This window comes from Ptiloglossa arizonensis, chromosome 3, assembly GCF_051014685.1.
Source record: "Ptiloglossa arizonensis isolate GNS036 chromosome 3, iyPtiAriz1_principal, whole genome shotgun sequence".
NCBI lineage: Eukaryota > Metazoa > Arthropoda > Insecta > Hymenoptera > Colletidae > Ptiloglossa > Ptiloglossa arizonensis.
Window position 1 is genome coordinate 5,800,430 of NC_135050.1, and position 22,583 is coordinate 5,823,012.

Here is a 22,583-nt window from a genome sequence, read left to right on the forward strand (position 1 = left end):
GATTTACAAGAACAAGAAATTAATGTCGTTACAAGCAAAAGTGAAACAGGAATAAATTAAAAAGGTTTATGCAGTTGCATAACTAATATATTTTACTTTCATTATTTTAATTACTTTATTTTAGGTTCTTATACATAACAAACAATATTTTCAAAATTGAGCAATTTATAAGTTCCATTTTACATATTAATGTTATTTAAAAATGTTCTTACAATTATTAATATTGAAATAATGATACTTTGCCGCGTTAAAATCTAAATTATTTTCATTCGAAAACAATAACGACTACATGGTAATGTTGACTCTATTTACAAATTTACTGTTAATATAAAATATCGAATTAAAGTTTTTGTACTTTTTCAGTGCAAGTTTTTATTTTTCACTAAATTATACAACAACCGGAAACAAACTTTAGATAGACACAAAGAATTCCAAGCATTTATAAAAAATATACACACTATTTCGTAACACCAATCTTCTTGTATGCCAACTGCAGTTTACAAACTGACTACACTTTTTTAATTAATATTTCCTGTACAACGTAGTTTTTCACGTAGATAATTCGTCGAAGAAAACATCGAACTGAAACTCACAAACATACATTCTTCCCAATTTTCGTAAATTACTGAGACATAAAGAAAAGTAAACTCCTCTTTAGTGAGAGAACAGTGTATTATAATAGGTTCATATTTATAGGAACGATCCCTATTATCAATGGTATTGGTCCACAACACTGCACATAGTTAATGTTACCATGAATAATGAAATGATGGACAATGGCTCAGGGGAACGTACATTGCATAGTGGCAAAGTACAAGGACAAGGCAAAGTAAACCGAGTTGAAACTTCATTTCAACTCTCTTCAAAACTTCATTTAACAAGAACAATGCTTATATAGCATTGTGGAATGGCAACATCAAGTAAATGACACAGATTGGATCAAAACCTACTTGTGTTCGAGCTTGGTTCTATTCAATGTAGGACTCCTCGAATATCTGCTACACCTTTAATCCTCCAAAAATATTTATATCTTACTCACGACGTACGTATTCTGTTATTACTAATTTATAAATGTATTTAGGTGCCTCTCAAGGCTCATATATATATATGTGTGTATATATATATTAATTATATGCATTAAACTAATGCAACATAACTTGCATAATGGCAAAACGCAAAGTATGAAGGGTAATTGCAACCGCACAGGCAATGACAATGACACTATACAATGGCAATGGACCATTATATTTACTTTATGTTACAATTCAAACAACTAGGAAAAGAATGCCATTTTAGTTTCACTTCTTTAGATTTTATCAAGCGCAACCTACTTCCTAAGTGTGAAACAATTAAGAAACAGTAATAGTATGCTGCGCTCGCCTTTAACAAAAATCTCCTTCTTCTCGTTTTCTAGTAATTTGAAAAAATGGTGAATGTTCATTAAGAAGGAACATTTCGTAAAAATCGATGTGTAACGTTTACATTATATTACTTGCATATTAAAAATGACGCGATCAGTTAACGTTACGACATTAATTCCAAATAACGCAATAGATCAATTTCGCAACGCTAACTAAAAACAATCACGAACTGTACTTACTTGTCTTTTACAACGTTATCCTGTAACTAAACGCGATTAGTACTCATAATTCATAATATTAATTTTAACCAGGATTTTATTCTCAAAACTGATTTAAAGTGCAATCACCTACCATTTGTAAAACTAATTTCAATCACGATCAGTTCTCATTCGCAACACTAATTTAAACCGCGATGGGTATTTATTCGTAACAGTAACTTAAATCACGAATTGTACATCATTGACTGTGAGGCGGATACGTCTAGTATTTGCATGTAAATGTATATGACTGATCAATAGACAAAGTAATTCTTACATATTTAAATGCGAATATAGTGACAAGGTAGTAACGTAAGTTAATAAAAAAAAAACATTCGCCATGGATCTTACGCATATCACCTGGGTATAATAAGCGCAACCTAGAGAGGACGTCCCAGGACACCTCCGTCTCCCGAGCGTGTCATACAATTTGCACGCTCTAACTGTTACGTACCAGTGTACCAGAAGTCGACTGACAAAGGCTAACGGTCATTGTGTTTGCGCATAATGTGCATGAACACGTCTTGTATGGATACAATATGATCATTAATAAAATATATTATATAAGAAAAATAGGTAAAATGGGCACAATTAGATTTATTCTCCAAAATAAAAAAAAGAGTGACAGTTCTACGTAGTGAGTTAACATGAGCAATTATGAGGGAAATGTAGACAGTACGGATTTAATTACATTTCAGTGAGAACATAATGTAGAATAATCTTTACTGTCATTATTTACTTTCTATTTATTCGTACATAAATATGTATATTATTTTATTATTACATTTTAAATGAATAGAAAGTGAATCATCGTATTCAACAAAATTTTTCAACTAAGTTTCTCATATTCAACAGACAATTACTTATTATACATATTACCAAAGCAATCATACTCATCGCACAAAAATATTTTACGTGCCATGTGCATCGTAGCATAAAGTAAACCACAGGCAATGTATACACGAAAACAAACGTACACGTACATACGTAAATAATAATTTCACGAATTATATCACGACAGAGTTCAACTGAAAACAAGATGCGATTACATATCTCTGACATAAAACATTGGTGTTCCTACTCTACCTTACGGACCTTTTCGCAGAAAGTGGTCTTTTGTAATGTTAAATTTTGTAAATTTATATGGAACATAAATTTGTATGGAATGAAACACAGTTTAGCAACAAGTAGAAATTATTTGAATTTATTACCAAAATTCATTGAATAAAAATTAGAATCTGAATCATAGTATGAAATATGTCACAATAATTAAATCAAAATTTAATTATGTAATTAAGTAAATGCGGTAAATACATATATGTACATTGGTTCTGTAAGTCATCTTTTATTCGATATAAAGTTTTGCCTATCTCTAAATAAAATACAGTATCGATTACTCTTTATTTTCATGCAACACTTTTAACATTATACCGTGTAAATAATACAGGATGCTTCGTCTCTAACCCTAATTCAGTTGTATACCGTAACCCAATCTTCTCATGCGTGTCTACCAGTAATTCTGACTTTAGTGATAGTATGTGTATATATATGTACGTAGATGACAGTATGATACATATGAGGACTCTATGCCCTCTCAGATTCGTTGACATATAACAAATACCCTGAGTATACATCCATTTAATACATTAATACAGTTGTATAATCATCTTTATTTAACGTAATAATAATTAAATGTAATTTGTGAGTAGAACACAATTCGTTCTTTAGACCGAATGAACAAATCAAATTAAATGTACGTGAATATAAATAACAACATTGATAAGCATTAATACGTTCTTCACGTTTTCATTTAATTTTAATTAAATTACTAGGTTTTATTACTAAGGTAATTAAGGCTTGACCAAGTTGAAATCCTGTATTCAAACTTGAATTAAAGATCAGTATATCTTGAAGTTCAATTATTTATATTATTGATGTTTGGATTACTTTCAAGTTAACAGATTTTAATGAACATAATTATACACGTGGTGATGTAACAGCTACGACTACTATATCACGGAATTATATAAAATAATATATATATATAATGAAATATTATATGGAGAGTTTGATGTAACTAGAATTTTCTGCCATACTTGTACTTGCAAATGTGCTACATTATGACTTGCATAATTCCATTCTTTTGTCTCACGTGTCGCTGACAGGCCTTATTCCTTTTCATAAATTCCACGCCGAAGTAAAATGACAGTCATTTAAGTAACTTCAATATAACTCGAGTTTTACTAAAATATATATTTCCTTAATCATTTTTATTCTTCATTGCGTCAAATGTAAACTGTATACCAATCTCGAAAAATTGTACAAATTTATGAAACTAAAAATCCAACATAAAGAATTACAAACTATCAGCTTAATAACTGTAAAGCATAACAGTAACAATTTTTTCTTGATGTAAGTCAAGCAAACATATTTTTATTAAAATTTGAATCTCTATTTAGGTCGTCTTCGCTATAAACGAAGTTAATGTAAACCTAAAATACATTCAAAATTTTAATCATTTTAAGTGGAAGCGAAAAAAGACAAATAAAATGAAAAAATTGATATGAAGCAAATTCTTCGTTGCAGTATCAAAATTGTTAAAAGTCTAAACATTTCTTTTAATTTATTCCGTTTCAGTATCAAAAATATTTATCTCGGCAAGCGGAAAAATTTCTGTCGAATGTTAGTTAACAACACTAAATTGTTGCAAGTGATTGGTTCGTTATTACACACCTATACCGAAGAAGTTTCGCGACAAATATTTCTCTGACGATATTAACGATTTATGCGTCCGCAAACATTGGCGATATTAACATTCATGTAAACGAGGAAAGCGTCGATATCCGACACTGAGCAATAATCCGATAATTCAATAATTGATTTATCATGTATTATCGGGTTTATAAAACTAATCCAACTGAGAATTGCCAACGTTAATTAAAACATACATGCCTACGGATTTACCAGCAAAACTTTTCTCACTGTGTATAACTAACTGAGTGATTGAATTCGTTGTTTATGGACAATTGAATTACCGTGTATGGCTCAATCACTTTTAAACGAAACCTACAATGTTTTTCCTTCCTTTTTCAACCTCAGTATTTGAAAGATATGTCGATTTAAGTTCTATTACGACGGAAATTTTAAATATTGCGTAAATAAAAATAATTTTTACACGGAACGTTATCACAATATCGTAAATTATTGTTCAGATTACTTGGCTAATTTTTAATTGAATTTTATTTCAATTCTACCCTTAAAAATGATTACATAATTGCAACGATGGCACTATTTCTTATTGTTAAACATTTCAACATTACTTTATTAAAATCGTGCAAATCCTCAAGGATTATTTTATCAATTTTATTTTTTCCTCGGAGTGTGAAAGAATAAACTTCACTTTACGAATGCAAAACGGAAAGTGACTAAATTGAAAAGAAGAATATTTTAAATGGAAACTCAAAAAATTTCTAAATGCTGTTAATTTTTTAAATCTTTTATGAAAAGTAAATCCAATTCATCTAAATTCATATAAAATATTTAAACTAGTTAAAATTCAACGAAGGCTGGAATTTTAATCTTTTATAATAAAGGTTTCAGCAAAATATTATTTTGGTAGAAATTTAATTAGATTAATGTCTCTAATACTTGAAAACTTTGTCACGGTGCGCGAGTTACGTTATCACTTGAAGTTCGGTTTTCTGTCTCTGCAATCTGTCGAATAATTAGTAGACTTACAAGTTTTAATCAGTTCCTCCCTACGATTCAACAACTTCTAGATTTCCTTCAATAATAGCTTTGTAATATGGGCTTCCGGCGACCTTCAAGAGAAACGCAGAACCAGCTGGTTGAAACTTCGGTACTGAACTAATTGAAGTGTCATCAAAATATCCAAATTTCTTCCCAGATCTAGTGACCCTATAATTACATAGATGTAAAACCTATATGGAATCAAACCTGCATTTCCAAAAAATTTCAACTTTATTTCGCAAAATAAAAGTACAGTTCTTATTTTGTCTAAGAATCTAGAAAAACAGCATGCGCATTATTGTCGATATCTTGCTCAAATTCGTTTACCTTGGCTCTTACACCTATGGGGGTTTCAGATTTACACAATAATGATATTTGGAAAATTTGTTTTTTAAAATCAATTTAGGATTTAGAAATAGTAAGTAATATTTACAGGGAATAATAATTCTGCGTTTCTAAACTTATAAGGTATATTTAGAAAACCCTATCTTAAACGCAACACTATTAATCACAGTTTTACTATGTTTAAATAAATTATATATTAATAAATTACCGAATAATTGGAAAAAATTCAAATGACTAACACCGTTACGCATAAAGCAGAATTTTTTAAATTGGACTTACCGATGAGTTCAACTGACAGATCCAGGAAGAAGCACAGTAATATTGCACTTTGTATCAAAACATTATTTATTATATAATACAAATACAAAAAAGAGTACTTTTTACTTTACCAAAAGCCTCTGAAAGGTAAGTTTGAGAGTTTCTTGATCTATTACATAAGAACCCTGTGCGAGGAGGATTATTAGTTAGATCTGTTACCATTATGTTACAATAAGTCAAAGGAGATATATGTAAAATATCAAATCAGCATCACAGACGACAGACGATGTTATAATAATAGAAAGCAAAGTGACAAATGCTCAATATTTTCTGCAATTCTCTAATAAGTAGAATCTAAATCTATTCATCAGTAATTCAAATCGTCTTAGTAAAAACAAGTAGAATTTGTCCTTTGTATTAAATACCTTTTTATATTTCTGTTTTCTACAGGAAACAGGTACGTTATAAATCCATGTATTTCTAGTAAGAGAGAAATTAATTTTAACAAAGGATCAAGAGTTATGGAACTTTTTTAATAAGTTGTGTTGGAAGAATTGAAATGGAATTTATACAATAAAAGTTTTCATATTATAGGTCCCAATAAGAAATAATAAATAAAAGTTCTTAAAAATGAAAGTTCTGGTTCGAATAAACTGTATATAAAGTTCTAATAAAAATTGTTTCTAATAGGAACCGTAATAAACGAACTCTTAATTACTTAAAATGTTATTTAGGTATTATTTTTAACAAGTTCACTTTTGTGTTCATATTTCTTAACAGAGCTATTAGTTTCTTATTATGTATATTTTTATTTGATATAAATATGATGCAATGTTATTACACGGTGCGTTACTTACCATATTGTGGAAGAAAATTCTTATCTAAAATATACCATAAATTTGGAATATTATTTATTTTACAAAATTGTATCTAATAGAAATTCTGAAATAAGGTTTGCTTGAACTTTTATTATAAGAATTCTGAAATACCTGTCCTACAAAAACAATTTTCAAAGAAGTTTGTAAGAAAAGAGTGTTTTCCCATGAAATGTAATACAAGAATAGATATTTAAAAGAAAAAATGTACAAAGCCAAATAGAATTATTAAAAAATAAAAATTAACTGCTTTTTCGATTCCTGATTTCAACGGTGCTTGGAATCTAGACAAATGATGACACTTGGTATGAATTCAGTATCGCTGTCAAAGGTCAATCCAGTATCGAATATGGATCAAGTACCACTACTCTTTTCTGTGGCAGTCAATCATTCGATAAACGTAATAATAGTCGGTAAACATATTCAAGCCTCTAGTTAGTCATCAGTGAGCTAGCACGAAACGTCTTGGAAGCATTCGGGCTTCCATAAGTCAGTTTGTAGATTATAAGAACTCGATTCTCAATCAGTATCGTAGGAAGCACTCAGGCTTCCATATTCAATATATAGCTCGTCAGTCTTCAATTCTAAATTAATAATCCAGAGTATACTCTATCCGTCACGATTAGCCGTTCTTGATCAGTTGTTATCTAAAGCACTTAGGGTTTAATCAGTTTAGTGAGCAATTAGATTCAATTCGCATGGTTATAGAATTCCGATATTTGGCATCGTGTGTTTCCTAAGTTTTACATGCAATAAGGAAGTTAAAGTGTTTGTGGGAGTTTGTAAACTCGTAAATGTGGATCTTGTTCATATGAACAACTCCGTGTTGTGTGTGCTTAGTTGAATGAAAGTTGCGTGTAACAGAGCATGTGTCTTAACACTACCAGCTGTTGGTTCTCGTGTATTCTTGTAGACTTAGTGCTTCTACTCCGTTGTGATCTTATGATAATTTTAACTACACAGGAGAAACTATGTAACTTATTATGTTACATAATAATAATATTACTTTTTATGTTACTGAACCGGTTAAAATTTTATATTGCATTTGGCAAGGTTTAAGTAACTCTTCGGAGTGACAATATTGAAATTCTTTCGTGCGTTAATCTTTTTCGTAAATTTTTAAGGTCATCTTTTTATGTATACAATCCTGTAGTTTTTTTTTTACCATTTAGCGTGCATTGTGACAACAATAACGAAGTTAAGCTTCAAATAATATTCAGCATATAAATTTGATGTTAATGTTGTTTTAAATTTCGTTTTTATATTTGCTTAATAATACCCAAAAGTAACTACAAGACTGTACGCGAAAAATGATACATGATTTCATTTTACACTTAATTTTTCTTAGAAGAATATTCATGTTACATTTATGCGTGTAAATACAGTTTGATAGTACTCTGGTGAACAATCTTTTCCATACGTATTGCTCATTGATTCAACGAAAAACTTACTTCATTCAGAACATTCCTTTTACGGATTATCCTATTCGTAAAATCTTACACGTTGTCATCTAGGTTTCACTTAGGTTTACCTGAGTTTTAAATCGATACACACACGTAATCTTCGCGATACAGAACACGTTCGAAATATTGCTTGTATTGATTGAGGAAAACTTTGGGCTTTATTGGTTTCGCGAAAGCAATGTAAAGTGTTAGAAATGATGCACCGATTGCTGCATGTCGGTACACTAGTTTTTGAGACAACAATGGTTTTTGTTACCATTTTCACATCTGCACAATGAACATGAACTTGGACATTCTGCTCCTTTCTGATACGGATCTGGTTAAATGTTATTAATATTCTTCCGTGCATGTGACTCCTACTGACATACTCGGTTATATGGATAATCTTGTCAGCTAAAGGATAAATGGTTTAGTTCAAGCTGCCCCTTTTTCTTCTCTCCATATATCTATTGAGATGCACCAAGGCATTAGACGGTTGAGCGATATAGCGCAGAATCCATATTATAGAATATCATATTATACATCTAATAACGAAATGATTGTCATTTTTCATAACACGTACTTAACTTACTATGCACAGCAAGTTCCACAATGTCTATGAAGTCAAATCTCAATATATACATATATTTGAATGCGAAATTTTACATTTAATGTCTATTCCATACACTTCGATTTATTTTTATTTTTCAACTTTTATTCTGTACGTTGTAATATATTCGACTCACTTTGAAGTATTAAGTGTGTGCATTATATACATTTTCTACGTGTTAATGTATTTAGATATTGAATTAAATCTGTTTAAACTTTTAACCATTTAATTTTTAATGGAGTAAATAATTTTGAATTATTTGTTTCTAGACCTAATGAAATAAAATATGTACTACACCGAAACGAAATAATTAATTTCTAAGGTGAGGTTTAAGGCATTTCCCTGAATATTATAATAATCTACTCCATCCACTTTGCATCATTAGACATGTAAATGTGCACTTCTATTGAAATACTAACAGAAATTCCTATAAATGATAGCAATTATAGTTATATGACTTTAGAAGAGAAGGATTCGTTGACAGAGTGGATACTGTACTTATTGTTAATTTAAGTAGTTGTCCGTTGAGCAAAAGATTTGAGTTTAAATTACTATCCAACAATCCTTTCAGCTCTTCCTTTTTCTTTTATATTACTCAGTTTCCAAGTCTTAATTAAAATTTTCGATTCTCTTGGCATATAATAAATAAAATGCAAGTTTTTTAATAACTATGTAAATCCCCTACGCTAAAAAGTACTAAAAAAAGAAATGGCGCCCGTATCGTAATTTTAACTGTGATCGAAGTTTTGAAACTATGTATGTACGTTATAATGATTGCTTATTGTCAGATATATTGTACTAAATAAGAAAAGTATTGGATTAGTGAATTGTCTAAACTAAATAAAAGTTTTTGTTTTTAAGAGATGCAATGCCTAATATCGTATTTCAATAATAATCTGAAATATTTCAGAATGAATTAAAACACCTGGAACTGTATTTGAAGATACGTTTAACAATATCCAGTGTCGCTAGATCGAGAGAAGTTTATTGTCTGGCATGGTATTTATATTTTTAATACAAAGTTAATCGTCCACTGAATTTAATAATTTTATATTTACACACACCTTTAAATTGTACATTTTGTGTATAAAAGTTTATACGAGGTTTGATTAAAAAGTTCGTGAAATTTTTGAATTTTCTGGCTATAGAATGATCTTTTTTGTGGTGTTGGTACACTTATCCGAACTTTTTTATTAAATCACACATGCACTTAGTAAAAGAAAATAGGGCACCGCCTGTATCAGGTATCGCTAGCGTATCCATATCTAACATTATCTTGACAGTATAACAAGGAATTATATTTGTCATCAGTTCCACTGCGTGTGTTGCCTGTTCGTTGTGACATACATTCCACGAGCATATATTGTGGCAGACACGATGTAGGTACATGTAGGTATTCATATGGTTTGTAGACTGGTAGAAGTAACGCGCATGTCGACTCCTATTTTTTTTTATACAGACTCGACGAGTGTCCAGTCCTTTTATAGTTGACCACGGATTGTTAAGTAAATTCTTAACCAAAAAGTTAAAAGAAGTCTTTGATCTTTTAAAGTTAGTTAGAAGTAATCTGAGCCCTGAGTTCTGTTGAGTTATTAACAACGTCTTGATAGATACGTTCCGTGTATTCTTTTATAATATTTTAGTAAACAGTAAAGTTTCTTTTATGAACTTTAACAAATCGTGGCTCTTTTTATCTTCGAAATTGTCCTCGATGCGTGGTCACAATGTGTATTTGTGTCGAGATATATTATTATCTATTTGGTCTAACTTGTTCTGGAGAAGAAAAGAAACTTATTATAGTTTAAGTCAAGGTTTTGTTTATTCAGTTTGTGGTAACCGACCTGCCATATTGTAATAAGACAGGGATGTTATGTTAATGGTGACTACTTTGAATTGCTTGCAGTTTTCTCTAAACTACTTTTGTGGGTGTGGATCTGTTTAGTACGTTAAATAAGAATGTTATCGAGCTTGTGTTTTGTTTTATTAGTTTCCTCGCTATTGCTCAACGTTTCTTAAATTTAATTAGATTTTAAGTCGTTTAATGTTATTTATAGTCGTTACATACTTGTTTAGATCCTTTGATATCGATTTCACAGTTTTTGTTTCACCTTGGGAATGGTTAATTTTTGTTGTTGACGTGAATATCCGGTACTATGTGTTTTAATATGTTATATTGTAAAAGATTTCAAAATGCTTGATGCGTCTTCCGGTTTTCAATACACCTGTTTCCTACAACTCATGATGTGGCTGAAGATCTAGGCTCGCAGTTCTTAAAAACGTTAGTTTGGAATTTATTTTGATATTGTTACCAATTAAAATTTGTTCTATGCGAGGATATTTCGGTTTAAAAGAGCTAACATGTTAATATTTGAGTGTAGCAGCTCATCTTTTTATGAGTAAATTACTTAATGTACGTTTCAAATTTAATATTATATAATTATCACCTTTTTTTATACAAAGAGATCAAAGTAGTCGATAAAATTTCATCTACAAATTGAAACATCGAAAACAAATTAATTAGTGAATTAAAAGAAATTCTAACTGCTCCTTTGTAACGACATTTTCTGTGACCAAAACACTTCATTTTCCAAACCATTACCCCTGACATCAAATACAAATTTATTACAGTTTCCTTCTTAACATGTAGCATTTTTATTTATTCGTTTTAACTTCGTTAAAATTTAATTTACTTTCACCGCAATAAATTCTTCAGTTAAATATGCTTTTTAATTTTTTGTAAATGTTATTTGTTTATAATCACCGTGATATTAAGTAACGATTTGTCTTTTAGATAGAAGCGAATAGAAGAAATAGTTAGATCTATTATTATTTTTACCATCTTTCCAGATTCTCTTTTGATAGAGACACGAATAAAGTATTATATGTAATCACTTCGACAAATATGTAACGATATAGAAACAATTACTGCGAACGTTTAATGTAAATGAATAAAAATATGTTTCTTATTAATATTTTCCATTTACTTTTATCAAGTATTTGGTTCATTATACCAGGCAACTTGTATTTAGAAAGCAGTTATATATTTTATTTATTATGAAAAATTCTGGGTTTTTACCAAAATGTGTGTTTTTCGAAAACTGAAGGTGATAGAGCAATTCTGCTTCCCGATTCGTGTTTAGGACCATAAGTAGTATAAGAATCATCCAATGGATGTTGCAAAACAGAAAAAAGGTGTGATTTATTGAATTGTATTCTTAGAGAGGTTGGTGGGGTGATTTCTAGTTATGTTTTGTTAATTCTTTGTTTCTTTGATGAATCTTATAATTTCTTATCTGCGAGGTTTTCTTTAAGTTAAGGTTTCAGTTTGTATTTACGATGAAGGATAGTGGGCAGTCAAGAATTAGGTGGTGCGTTGTAATTGCTGTATTGCAATGTTTACATATTGAGGTGGGTTCTTTTGAAAATAGATGAAAATGAGAAATCTTTTAGTGTTCTTGGAATAAAGCGTATAGAAGCGAAATTGATAATTTTTCCAAATACATTTGCGTAATAATTAATCGAAGTGTCAATACCTATTGAATCAATTATTATTACTTGGTCCTTTTTTGGAAAATTTCCATTAGTCACAATTGAGACTATCTAGTAACTACTTATCTAGTAGCTTATTTTCAATATCATTAATATTTTTGGATATATTTAATTGTAATTTTTTATGTGGTTTATTCTGTAGTGTTACACGGAGACTACATAGTCTTGTCTTTCTGAACTAAATATTTGGTTTGTGCATGAAATACTGTAATCAATTCAAAGTTAACATGCAGCTTTTATGTTACGATGCAGTTCAGAAGTTAGAATTAGCTCAAACAAGGAGCTTTAATTCATTGAAACTAACTCTATTCCGATGTTATGAATGATGTAATTGTATTAAATCCTAATTCAGAATTCAACTCGTTGCTCTAATTGGATTTCATCAAACATGAGACCCGTTCACTTAAAACTTGAAGCATAGTGGAATTAATTCAGAACCTTAATCGGTAGATTCCAATGTACGGCTTGATAGGTCTACAATATCGTATCTGGATATCCGAATCGTAAAATGTAATTCAAATTCGTAACTCTGTGTAACGAGTAATGTAACTTTTTAACCAAATTTTCCTTAAAAGTTCTAATTGGTTAATACACGTTTTGAACGGAGCGTTGGTGATATAAATAGCAGCAATCTTCCGCAAATATTCGCAGATTACCCATTCGAATCGTGCTTGTGTCATTGATGTGTATAATAGCTAATATATATGTATGTGCTTAAACGCTTTAAATGTCCGGTACAGTCAAATAATAAATGAAAGAAATTATGGATGAAAAAATAATTTTTTAGAGTTCAAGTATGTAGTTAAATTATGTACATATTCATTGTTGAAAAAACTTTTAAAACAAATAAAAGAAGATTAATCGATAACAAGCTCCCCAACGTCTACCTCCGACGAGATTTACTACTAACCTATCGTTTTACAATATTTATTTTTTGCCATCATAATGACACGTAAAATTCTACAATGGAACATAAATAGTTTCAAATCACACTTAGAATTTCTGTTCACAGTTTTCCACGATCAACAGCCAAACACAGTATGTCTGTAAGAGACAAACTTTAAAGAAAATAAAACCATTAATGTAAAAGGACTTAATGTTGTTTCTAAAAATAGAATACTTGTTGCAAGTGTGAGTGGAGGAGTAGCAATTCATTTGAAGTACAACGTAATATACACAGTACTGTCAGACACAACTACTGTCACTGTACAATCTAATATAATATCTACTGCACACGAAGAAATGACAAATAAATGTGGTCACTAATAACCTAGTATATTGACGTGACCTTAAACTCCGAACAAAAAACAAGACACGTATGAAATATATTTAAAGCTATTCATAGAAGAGAAACAGAAAACAATAAAATATTAGGTTGTTCGGAAAGTCATTTCGTTTTTTTTTTTGGTGAAAATGAAACATGATTTTTTTAGAGTGTGTAAACATTTGATTAAATTGTATATTCTTCATTTTGGAAAACGAAATGACTTTCCGAACAACCCAATATTGACATATACAGGGTAAGAAACAGAGACTTTAAGAAAAAAAGGTTTAAAATATAACTTACGTGAAATTTTAGACTATTTTTGAATTCCAATTATGTATAAAAAATTTGGACGAAAATAGTAAACATGTTATAAATATAAACGAACGTAGTACGTGTATGGGTCAAGTACAGGAAATTTAAGGTGTATCGATCTCTCAATTGTATTGATGGGAGCCAAGTAATCAAGATGAAGTCAATAATCCATGATCCGTTCAGCCTGAGCATCGGTCTACCCAACGTGTAATTGGGCTCAGTGCTTATCTGTTGGCGCACACCGGGTTTGAACTCCCTTGCCAACATTCCCATTTTGCTTTCTCATCGCCTTTACGCAATTCGTACATACCTACTTAACTACTCCAAAACATTTTAACCGCGACTTGTTAATTAGCTACAATGCGTTGAATTAAATATAACCTCTGCATTTTAAAATGAATCATCTGTGATTTTATTTCAATTGCTTGAGCAACCTATATTATTAAAGAAACGTTTTAAATCTGTCGGTATCCAACTAAAAGAGTAACTTCATTTTAAGAAACATATGTTTGACATATTTCAGTCTCTCTAAGGATTGCCACGTACGGTTACTTTTAACTTTTACATTATCTTAAATATTCTAATACAGATCATTAAAACTATGAATAAATATTTGAAATGAGATTTTCCAATGATTTATCTAAAAGGGGCAAAAATATTCGATGTAATATCAATAAAAGAACAACACGAACACCTTTCGATTTCGAAAATGTAAAATTGAAATATCATTATACATAACCTGTGATATAAACATATAATTGTATGTGATTGTAGATGACTTATATCGAATATTAAAAATGCAATTCACAGTGATCGCTAATAACTCCTAAATTGATATAATGTTAAATAAATAAATATTAACAACATATCAGTTTCAGTTTTTGTTTGTTTTAAACAAAATATATTCTTAGAAAGAAAGGAGAAAGAGTGAAAGGAAAAGACAGATGTTTACTTGTTCTTAGGTAATTTTAATTTCAGCCATGTCTGTTTCTCCAATCAGTTTTTTATATTTGTGGTCTTCACCTACGGAACAAAAACTTTACGTTATGTTTACACTAATAATTCAATAGAGAAATAAATTACAAATTGCAATTCAGTGAAATAGAGGAATAAATTACATAAATTTACATAATTGGTTGTGTGTGGATCTCAATTCATTGTTTCGAACTATAATATGAAAGTAACATTTATTATAATCTGAAGGGATACATAATATTAATGACCAAAATCTAGTGATTCTTTATGTAAACAAACATTTAACAAATTATTGTACTTAACCAGCCTTTTTAATTACAAACTTATCCTGTTTTATAAAAAGAAACATATACAATCAAATCGTACAATAAATTGTAATTGCAGTGTATGTTCGCTTTGTAATTGCAATTAAAGTTCTTAAAGCTATATTAAAAATATACTCTTTGGTATTCTTATTTCTTATACAAACACTTTCGTGAGTACATATTTTCGACATTTGTTTGAAAAACCATTTCGTATGCATTAATCTAACATGTCTCCACATGAACGTAAACATCGATAGAAAACAAATTAACAAATATAATAAATAGAATTACTAATTCTTAGTCATCTTAATGAAAATATTATAATAAATAAGTTAGTAAAGTATTTTGTGATAGCCTTAAGAAGAATGAAAATCTATTCTGAAAACGTAACATAATTTACTATACACGTGGACTGCGTTTAGTCAAACATACGTATACACATACATATTTCAAGTTGCACGTGCTTATATTGCACGCGTGTGGCATCTGTCGCGTACGATGTGTCGTATAAAACCAAACTGTTCCATGTCAGTAAATTCTCAACACTGTATCGATGCAGCAGTATGCACAGAATGAATTACTTGGGGAATGTGAAGTGTCACACGTTTGCAGTGGAAACGATACGTTCCGTAGAAACTTTGTTCAGTAATTCAGTTAGACGCGTTCTTTTATTGAATATTCTCGACCGATACAATCGTTCTAATAAATATGTCAAACTCGAAACTTTTTACTCCTTCTTTCATTAAAACGATATGCGAAAGGAATTGGAGCTGAAAAACTGGGAGATAAAAAGATGAGAAATTTAATTAAAAACTGTTACTTTTGAATAAGTATGGATAGAATTGGAAATGCGTTTCAATTTCCTTTTCTTTGGCTAGCTAAAATACATTAGCAAGCATCGAAATTATAATTGAAGAGTTATAAATAAGATCAATCGATGCGTACTAGTTTTTTTCCCCGTTATAATTTTAATATAAGAGATAATTTTTATGTGTATGTTAGAATCGCGCAGAAGGTGATTTTACTTTTTAAAATGAACGACGATTATAATATTATGCATATTGAACGAGATAGATTTTATTCGATTGCAATACAAATATCATGCTGTATACATAAATAGAAGGGTTGACGATGGAGATGATATACGTATAAATTTATAAGACAGGTGGGTTCGTTCCAATTTTTTTAGTAGTTTAATAGTAGTGTAATTTTTAAACTTTTACAGCGGATTATTTTATCCCGCGAAATATGAAAGTATTTTCAATTTATGGGATAGCTTGCCTACCTTCCTTAGGCTTACATTATTCTCAATGTTTTAATATACCCAAATATATATATAACTAGTACTGTTTTGCAAATGCAAAAAACTTGAAAACATTCGTATAAATTTAATTAATTCAATCGTTAAAGTGTTATTCCTGTTCAAAACAATAGTAAGCTATCGTGACAAACAAACAATGTTTTGTACTCAAGATGTAAGATTAGAAAGCGGTTATTTTGATTGAGAACGAAACTTCTCAAACGTTTCTGAGGAGATAATCAAAAGTTCACATTCCATGTAATGCGAGAAATATTATACATTATTTTAAAACAGGAAATAATATTAATCGGTGCATACTATTTCCGCACAGTTTTTACAAAGAAATGGACTGAACCATTAAGATGATAATACCCTCGTGTTTCAGAGGGACCGAGCTTCATTGTGCCAATAACAAATGTGACGATCCCAATGGGCAGAGAAGCCGTGCTCGCTTGCGTCGTCGCGAATCTTTCTACCTACAAGGTAATTTTTGCATTAATAATGTCTTTTACTCTTACACTTTGTACTCGACTTCCTTTTCACGATGAAATTATATTAATTGACTTTCGCAAGATTGATTATGATTGAATTGGAAAATGTTTAATGCAAATACAGAGTCGATGCGTAATTGAATTTACAGTGCAATTAAAGAAGCATGATTTTTATACATATAGAATTCAGTTAGAAGTACGAATGTTGAGAGAATGAGTTCTACAACTTGTCAAATGTGCGGGAGTAAATGGTGGCATAGTCGAAAGTAAAATAAAATGAAAAGTATGAAGATGTCCATCTTTGGAGATGTAATTGAATTACTTCGAAAAATTGAGGGAAAATTATTTGTAAAAAGGCAGATTTATATTCATGCGAATTATTAGATTGTGAAGCCAAAGACTAAATTTGTTCTATATAGTAAAAAGTGTATTTATGCTTACCAAAGAAGACATTGTTTTCTTCTAAACTATAAGCCACATCAATAATTGTTTCTTACCTATGAATTACATATCTTTTATTTATGCCTTAGTATTTAATATTTGTTTGGAAAAACGAATATACATATTTCAGGAATATCAATGTAGTGGCATTTCAATGGTTTGTTCACAATATGCGACAAAGGTTAGAGCAATTCAAAGCTACTAAACAAGTTATTGCACGAAGTTGGACCGAACGTTAAAATATTCGAAATAATTTAATGCTTATATACCAAGAATTTAATTTTTATTTTAAAACCTGAAAAATCATGCGCGATAAGATTAAAATGTATACACGAGGGAATCGAATTTCATTCAGTACTAAAAATTATAATTTTCATACTTACTATTCTGTATTTTGTCATATCTCTATTGATAATCACTGGATTTGCAAGGTAATCGAAATTTATGAAGAAATAATTCATATAACATATAATTAATTAATAAAATATTTATTATTAATATTCTACCTCTCCGATTTAAACGAGCTTTCGCAAGATAGTAAAGTCCTCTGTTGGAATGTCCAAGAACGTTAAATGTAGATACTCGATCATTTTAGAGATTATATCTCTACTTGCAATTCAACAATTTAAAAACAATACAATAAAAATACTAATGAACATTATCATACCAGGGCAAGTAGTTCATAGAAACTTATATCAAACATAAAAAATAACATATTTGTATGCAATATTAAATAACGGCTGAAAAACTGTAAGAAAAAGTAGCATTACATTGAAACAGTAAGAGCCAATGAAAAACGATCAGAGCGAGTGGAAAAGAGTTAAAGTAAATGAAATACATTACATTTGACTATCGGACACCTTCCTTATAGATACTTCACCAATTACATATTATACTAGGTTGTTCAATAAGTTTTGTCGTTCGATAAAACTTATTGAACAGTATAGTACTAGGTTGCTCAATAAGTTTTGTTGTTCGATGAAACTCACTGAACAAGCTATTATATACATATTTCTCATCTACTTCACAATTATTCAAATATATTGACATTGGTGTCATTTTCATCGTAAGAACCTCATAGATCCAATTCAAGCAGTTTTCTAATGATGAAAAAATATGTAAAAGTTTTGTTTTCTATTCTGATAACTCATAATTAATCTGACACGTAGTCGGTAGCGTGTCGGAGAAAATACCGAGGCTCTTCTCAAACTAGCAGTTCCGAGAGGTGGTAGGGATAAGCACGCGAACCTTACTGGGGGAATTATTATACTCGTAACTCTCGGAGAAGATTTACTATAATCCAAAAAGGATCGTGTTTGGAATCAATTTCATTGGAAGTATCTCAACGATTAATTAATAATATTCGTGGGAAAATATACTAGGAAATATTAAAATTTCTATTCACTCATTCATTTATTAGTACTTTATAATAGAGCTAATAAAAAATTCATTATTACATTATGGATGAAGATAGATATCATAAACATAAACAGAGCAGTATAGAAGGCAAGGTTCAGCTACACTGCTATTAAGTCTAACCTGTAATTGCGTACTTTCGCCCACTTTCAATGATTTCCATTCACTTTGCTTGTCAGCAAAATTTGAATCTGTGAAGCGGAGCGATACCTGAAAGTATCCATCACCGAGCTGCAAACAAGCAAGAATTATTTTCGCACCGCACGTCAAGGCAATATTCTTTTCATTTTTCAATGTTATTCGTATTGATTAAATATTCTATTAAATCACTGATAATGCAAAAACTCGTAGTATATGTAAGACCTAATTGTACAATAGAAATTCACTCACTTAGCGCGAATTGTGTAAACAGTTCCAGTTTAAAACTTCAAAGATTCTCTCTGTGACGATGTTCTTGATGGAACATCTAACGTGTTTGGGGACCAAACAATGGTACGACTTTTGGAGCTTTAATTTCGAAATCTCTGAGAATATCCTTAATATTGCAACTTTGATTGCTTCAATATCATCGTTTGAAGGGGTTCCTTTTGTCGCTGTTTTCAGTTTCAGAAACTGAAAATAACCCAATTATTCTTACTAACCATTATTCTTCCAGAATTGCACGCAAATTCTTTCATAGTCATTGATTAATGAATGCGATACAAATCAAATACGGAGATATACTGTGAAATTCACAATTAAAACTGTGAATTTACACCATTAACAAATTCCTGTGCCATCATGTGTATTTTCTACAAAAGTTCATCAATTTCGGTCGTACCATTCAAATACTTAGATACAGGTTATTCCAAGCCAAATCGATCATTTCAATCATCATTTTACTGTTTTCGAAATTATTTAAACAATACAGATCCTCAATGTTACCAGTTTTCACAAATTTTTACGAACCGAATCGACGACTCTTATATTACCGTGTTGCAAAAGAATGACGATGCACGAAATTAATAAAATTGTTCTTAGTTTTATATTGACCATTGATCAAAGACTGTTTTGTACAATTTACGAACGTATTTTGCATCTTAGCGGTCAACCAGCTGACACTGTCCATTATCAGTCTGCCTGATCAAAATTATGGAGCTACTGCAAATTAAAGAAAGCTCAATGAAAACAGAAAAAAATGCAGACTATGGAAGTATTTTCTACAATTTATCTGATTGTCTGGCCTGACTTTTAGAGTCAAGTTTTCGAAATAAAAATACTTTCAATATTTGTCTATCGCATAACGTATGAAACAAAAGTTAAATAAAGGGAATAATCCTTTAATATTAAAACAAAAGGAAATAGCTACTCGTGTATTTAATAGTTGTGGAGATAAAAATTCCTTTGCGAAGGCAATTTTCATAAAAATCTATGAAAACTGCTATCTCTAAGAGTGTGTATTTTTTAAACAATTTCGAAAATAGTAAAATGATAACTTAAACATCCTCTATTTTCTCATGGTTTGTAATATATTTCAATTTGGACCTCTGATATTCAGTATAAAAGTGATCGATCTGATGTAGAATGAACCGTACCGGGAACGTAATTAGCTTCCTAAAGTTCCTTAACATTTTAAACTTTTGGGTAGCCGTTTTTCTTTCCACCAAAGTACTGCCATTAAAATGTCACTAACTTTTGTACGAGTCGTCTATTTTCACTGAAATGTGAAACATTGATTATTCACACATAAAACTATTGACAAAATGTAATGACCAAGAGGTGGCACTTATATTGTTAGTACCTAACAAAAATTCAGCCCTGTTGTTTATTAGTCAGAGTGTACGGCTCATTCTTGATTGTCTGTTTCCACAGAATGTTGAATTCACATATCTTCAACTAATTTGTATAAAATCTTGATAGCGAGAAACGAAACACAAATTAACCGTACATTATAGTTTTGACAAAATAAACGTGAATTACTGATCTAATGACAAAGAATTTTTATATAATATTTGGGAATTTTAAATATCTCGTTATTTTTATTTTAAATTAAAATGCAACTGACAGGCAGATAATTGAGAATAAACGTTCTGGTGATCTGGGATATACGTCAGGGTAGATTAGTTAATTAAAAATTGTTTTCTATATCGAAAGAGCAATTGTTATTAGGTATATTTAATCGATTAAATGTATACCATGGTTTGTAATATATTCAAACAATCATCAGAATGTTTATTCTCAATTATCGACCTATCAGTTCCATTTTAATTTAAAATAAGTGTGTGTGTCCATGTATGTGTTTTTTATATATGTATCGTTTAATATCATTTCCTACCTAATTCCTTACCCTGGTATCCCACCAGCTTAGAAACCCTTAATGAGAAATCTAAAATACATTTTTGAAAATCTTATTAAATTAAATATACAGTTATATATGTATAATTACCTACTTACACTCAATTTTATTTATAATGATGTCCAATTTTTGTTACGGTTCTTCGAGTTCGTTTGATTTTAATACGTAAATTTTGTTACTGTAATTTGTCAAGTATAATATTTACGTCCTTTCTAGGTAAGATATAATTCTAGCTACACATTCTTATCGTTTAAACAACCTTTCGAAGTTGTGTAACTAATTTAATTTTATCAAGAGTATTTATATATCATTTATTTTTCTTTCTATATGCTAAGTATTCCACTAGAGGGACCTCCGTAGCATTTTCGCCACTTAAAAATAAAAGAAATATTGTTTATTAAAAGTTGTTTAGTTTAGAGGTGTATGTAATACTAGGACAATAGTTTCAATGTGGGCAAGAGTGCAGAAAAGATTCCATTTCTTTATGACAAGAATCAATAGAGTAATGAACTTTGGGATTAAAGATATTTATTAAAATACTAGTATTAAAATATCAGTCTCACTGTCTTGAATAAGAAAAAACAGTAACGATTTATTATTGTATTGGAAGCTAAATGTCTCGGAAACTTTTAACTTTAGAGCAGATCTATCGAATGCTGTCGTAAAAATTTCATCGACGTTCCATTGTAAGATTCAAAAATGAAGTGGATCTTCAAATTTCCTCTGTCTCTTTTGACAAGGAAACTACTGACAATTATTGTAAGCAATTATTCTTCCTAAAACCCACATAATTATTCTAAGCAACACTTCTCCCTATTATTTATAGTAGAGAAAGTATTATGCCAATCTCTTTCAAATGAGACACCATGTATGCCTAATTACTTTGTATTTTAATGAGTACTGTTGTAATGTTCCAATTACTGCGAATACATTGCAGCAAAGTATTACATTTAGACAAATTGTTATACATCAAATTTCCACTTTATTGTATTTTTTTATTAAAAACAATTTCAAAGTCACATTGGCGCCAACTAGGCGTATTATCTGAAAAATCCTACACAATTTCTACATTCCATTAACATTATTTTCATTTATTAGCAATTACAGATCGTATTACAGGAATTGTAAACCGACTTAAAATATGTTTAACATCAACCCGAAAGTTCCTACATTATATATAACAATTCTAAGAATGTCTTGTAAAATTAAGTAAACAGGTAGATTAGTAAGAAAAAATCTCTGCAAGTTGTTATCTCAACAATCTGTTAAAACAAATGATATGAAATTCACGTTT

The 22,583-nt window shown here is 30.0% G+C and overlaps 1 protein-coding gene across 1 annotated transcript in view; it reads left to right on the forward strand.

Moving 5' to 3' along the window:
- Positions 1-22,583, forward strand: part of LOC143144270 (neurotrimin) — a 291,951-nt gene that overhangs the window by 167,408 nt on the left and 101,960 nt on the right. Inside the window, exon 2 of the mRNA XM_076306522.1 lies at positions 16,994-17,089. Coding sequence (XP_076162637.1) covers positions 16,994-17,089 — 96 coding nt within the window. The remainder of the gene's footprint in view (positions 1-16,993; positions 17,090-22,583) is intronic.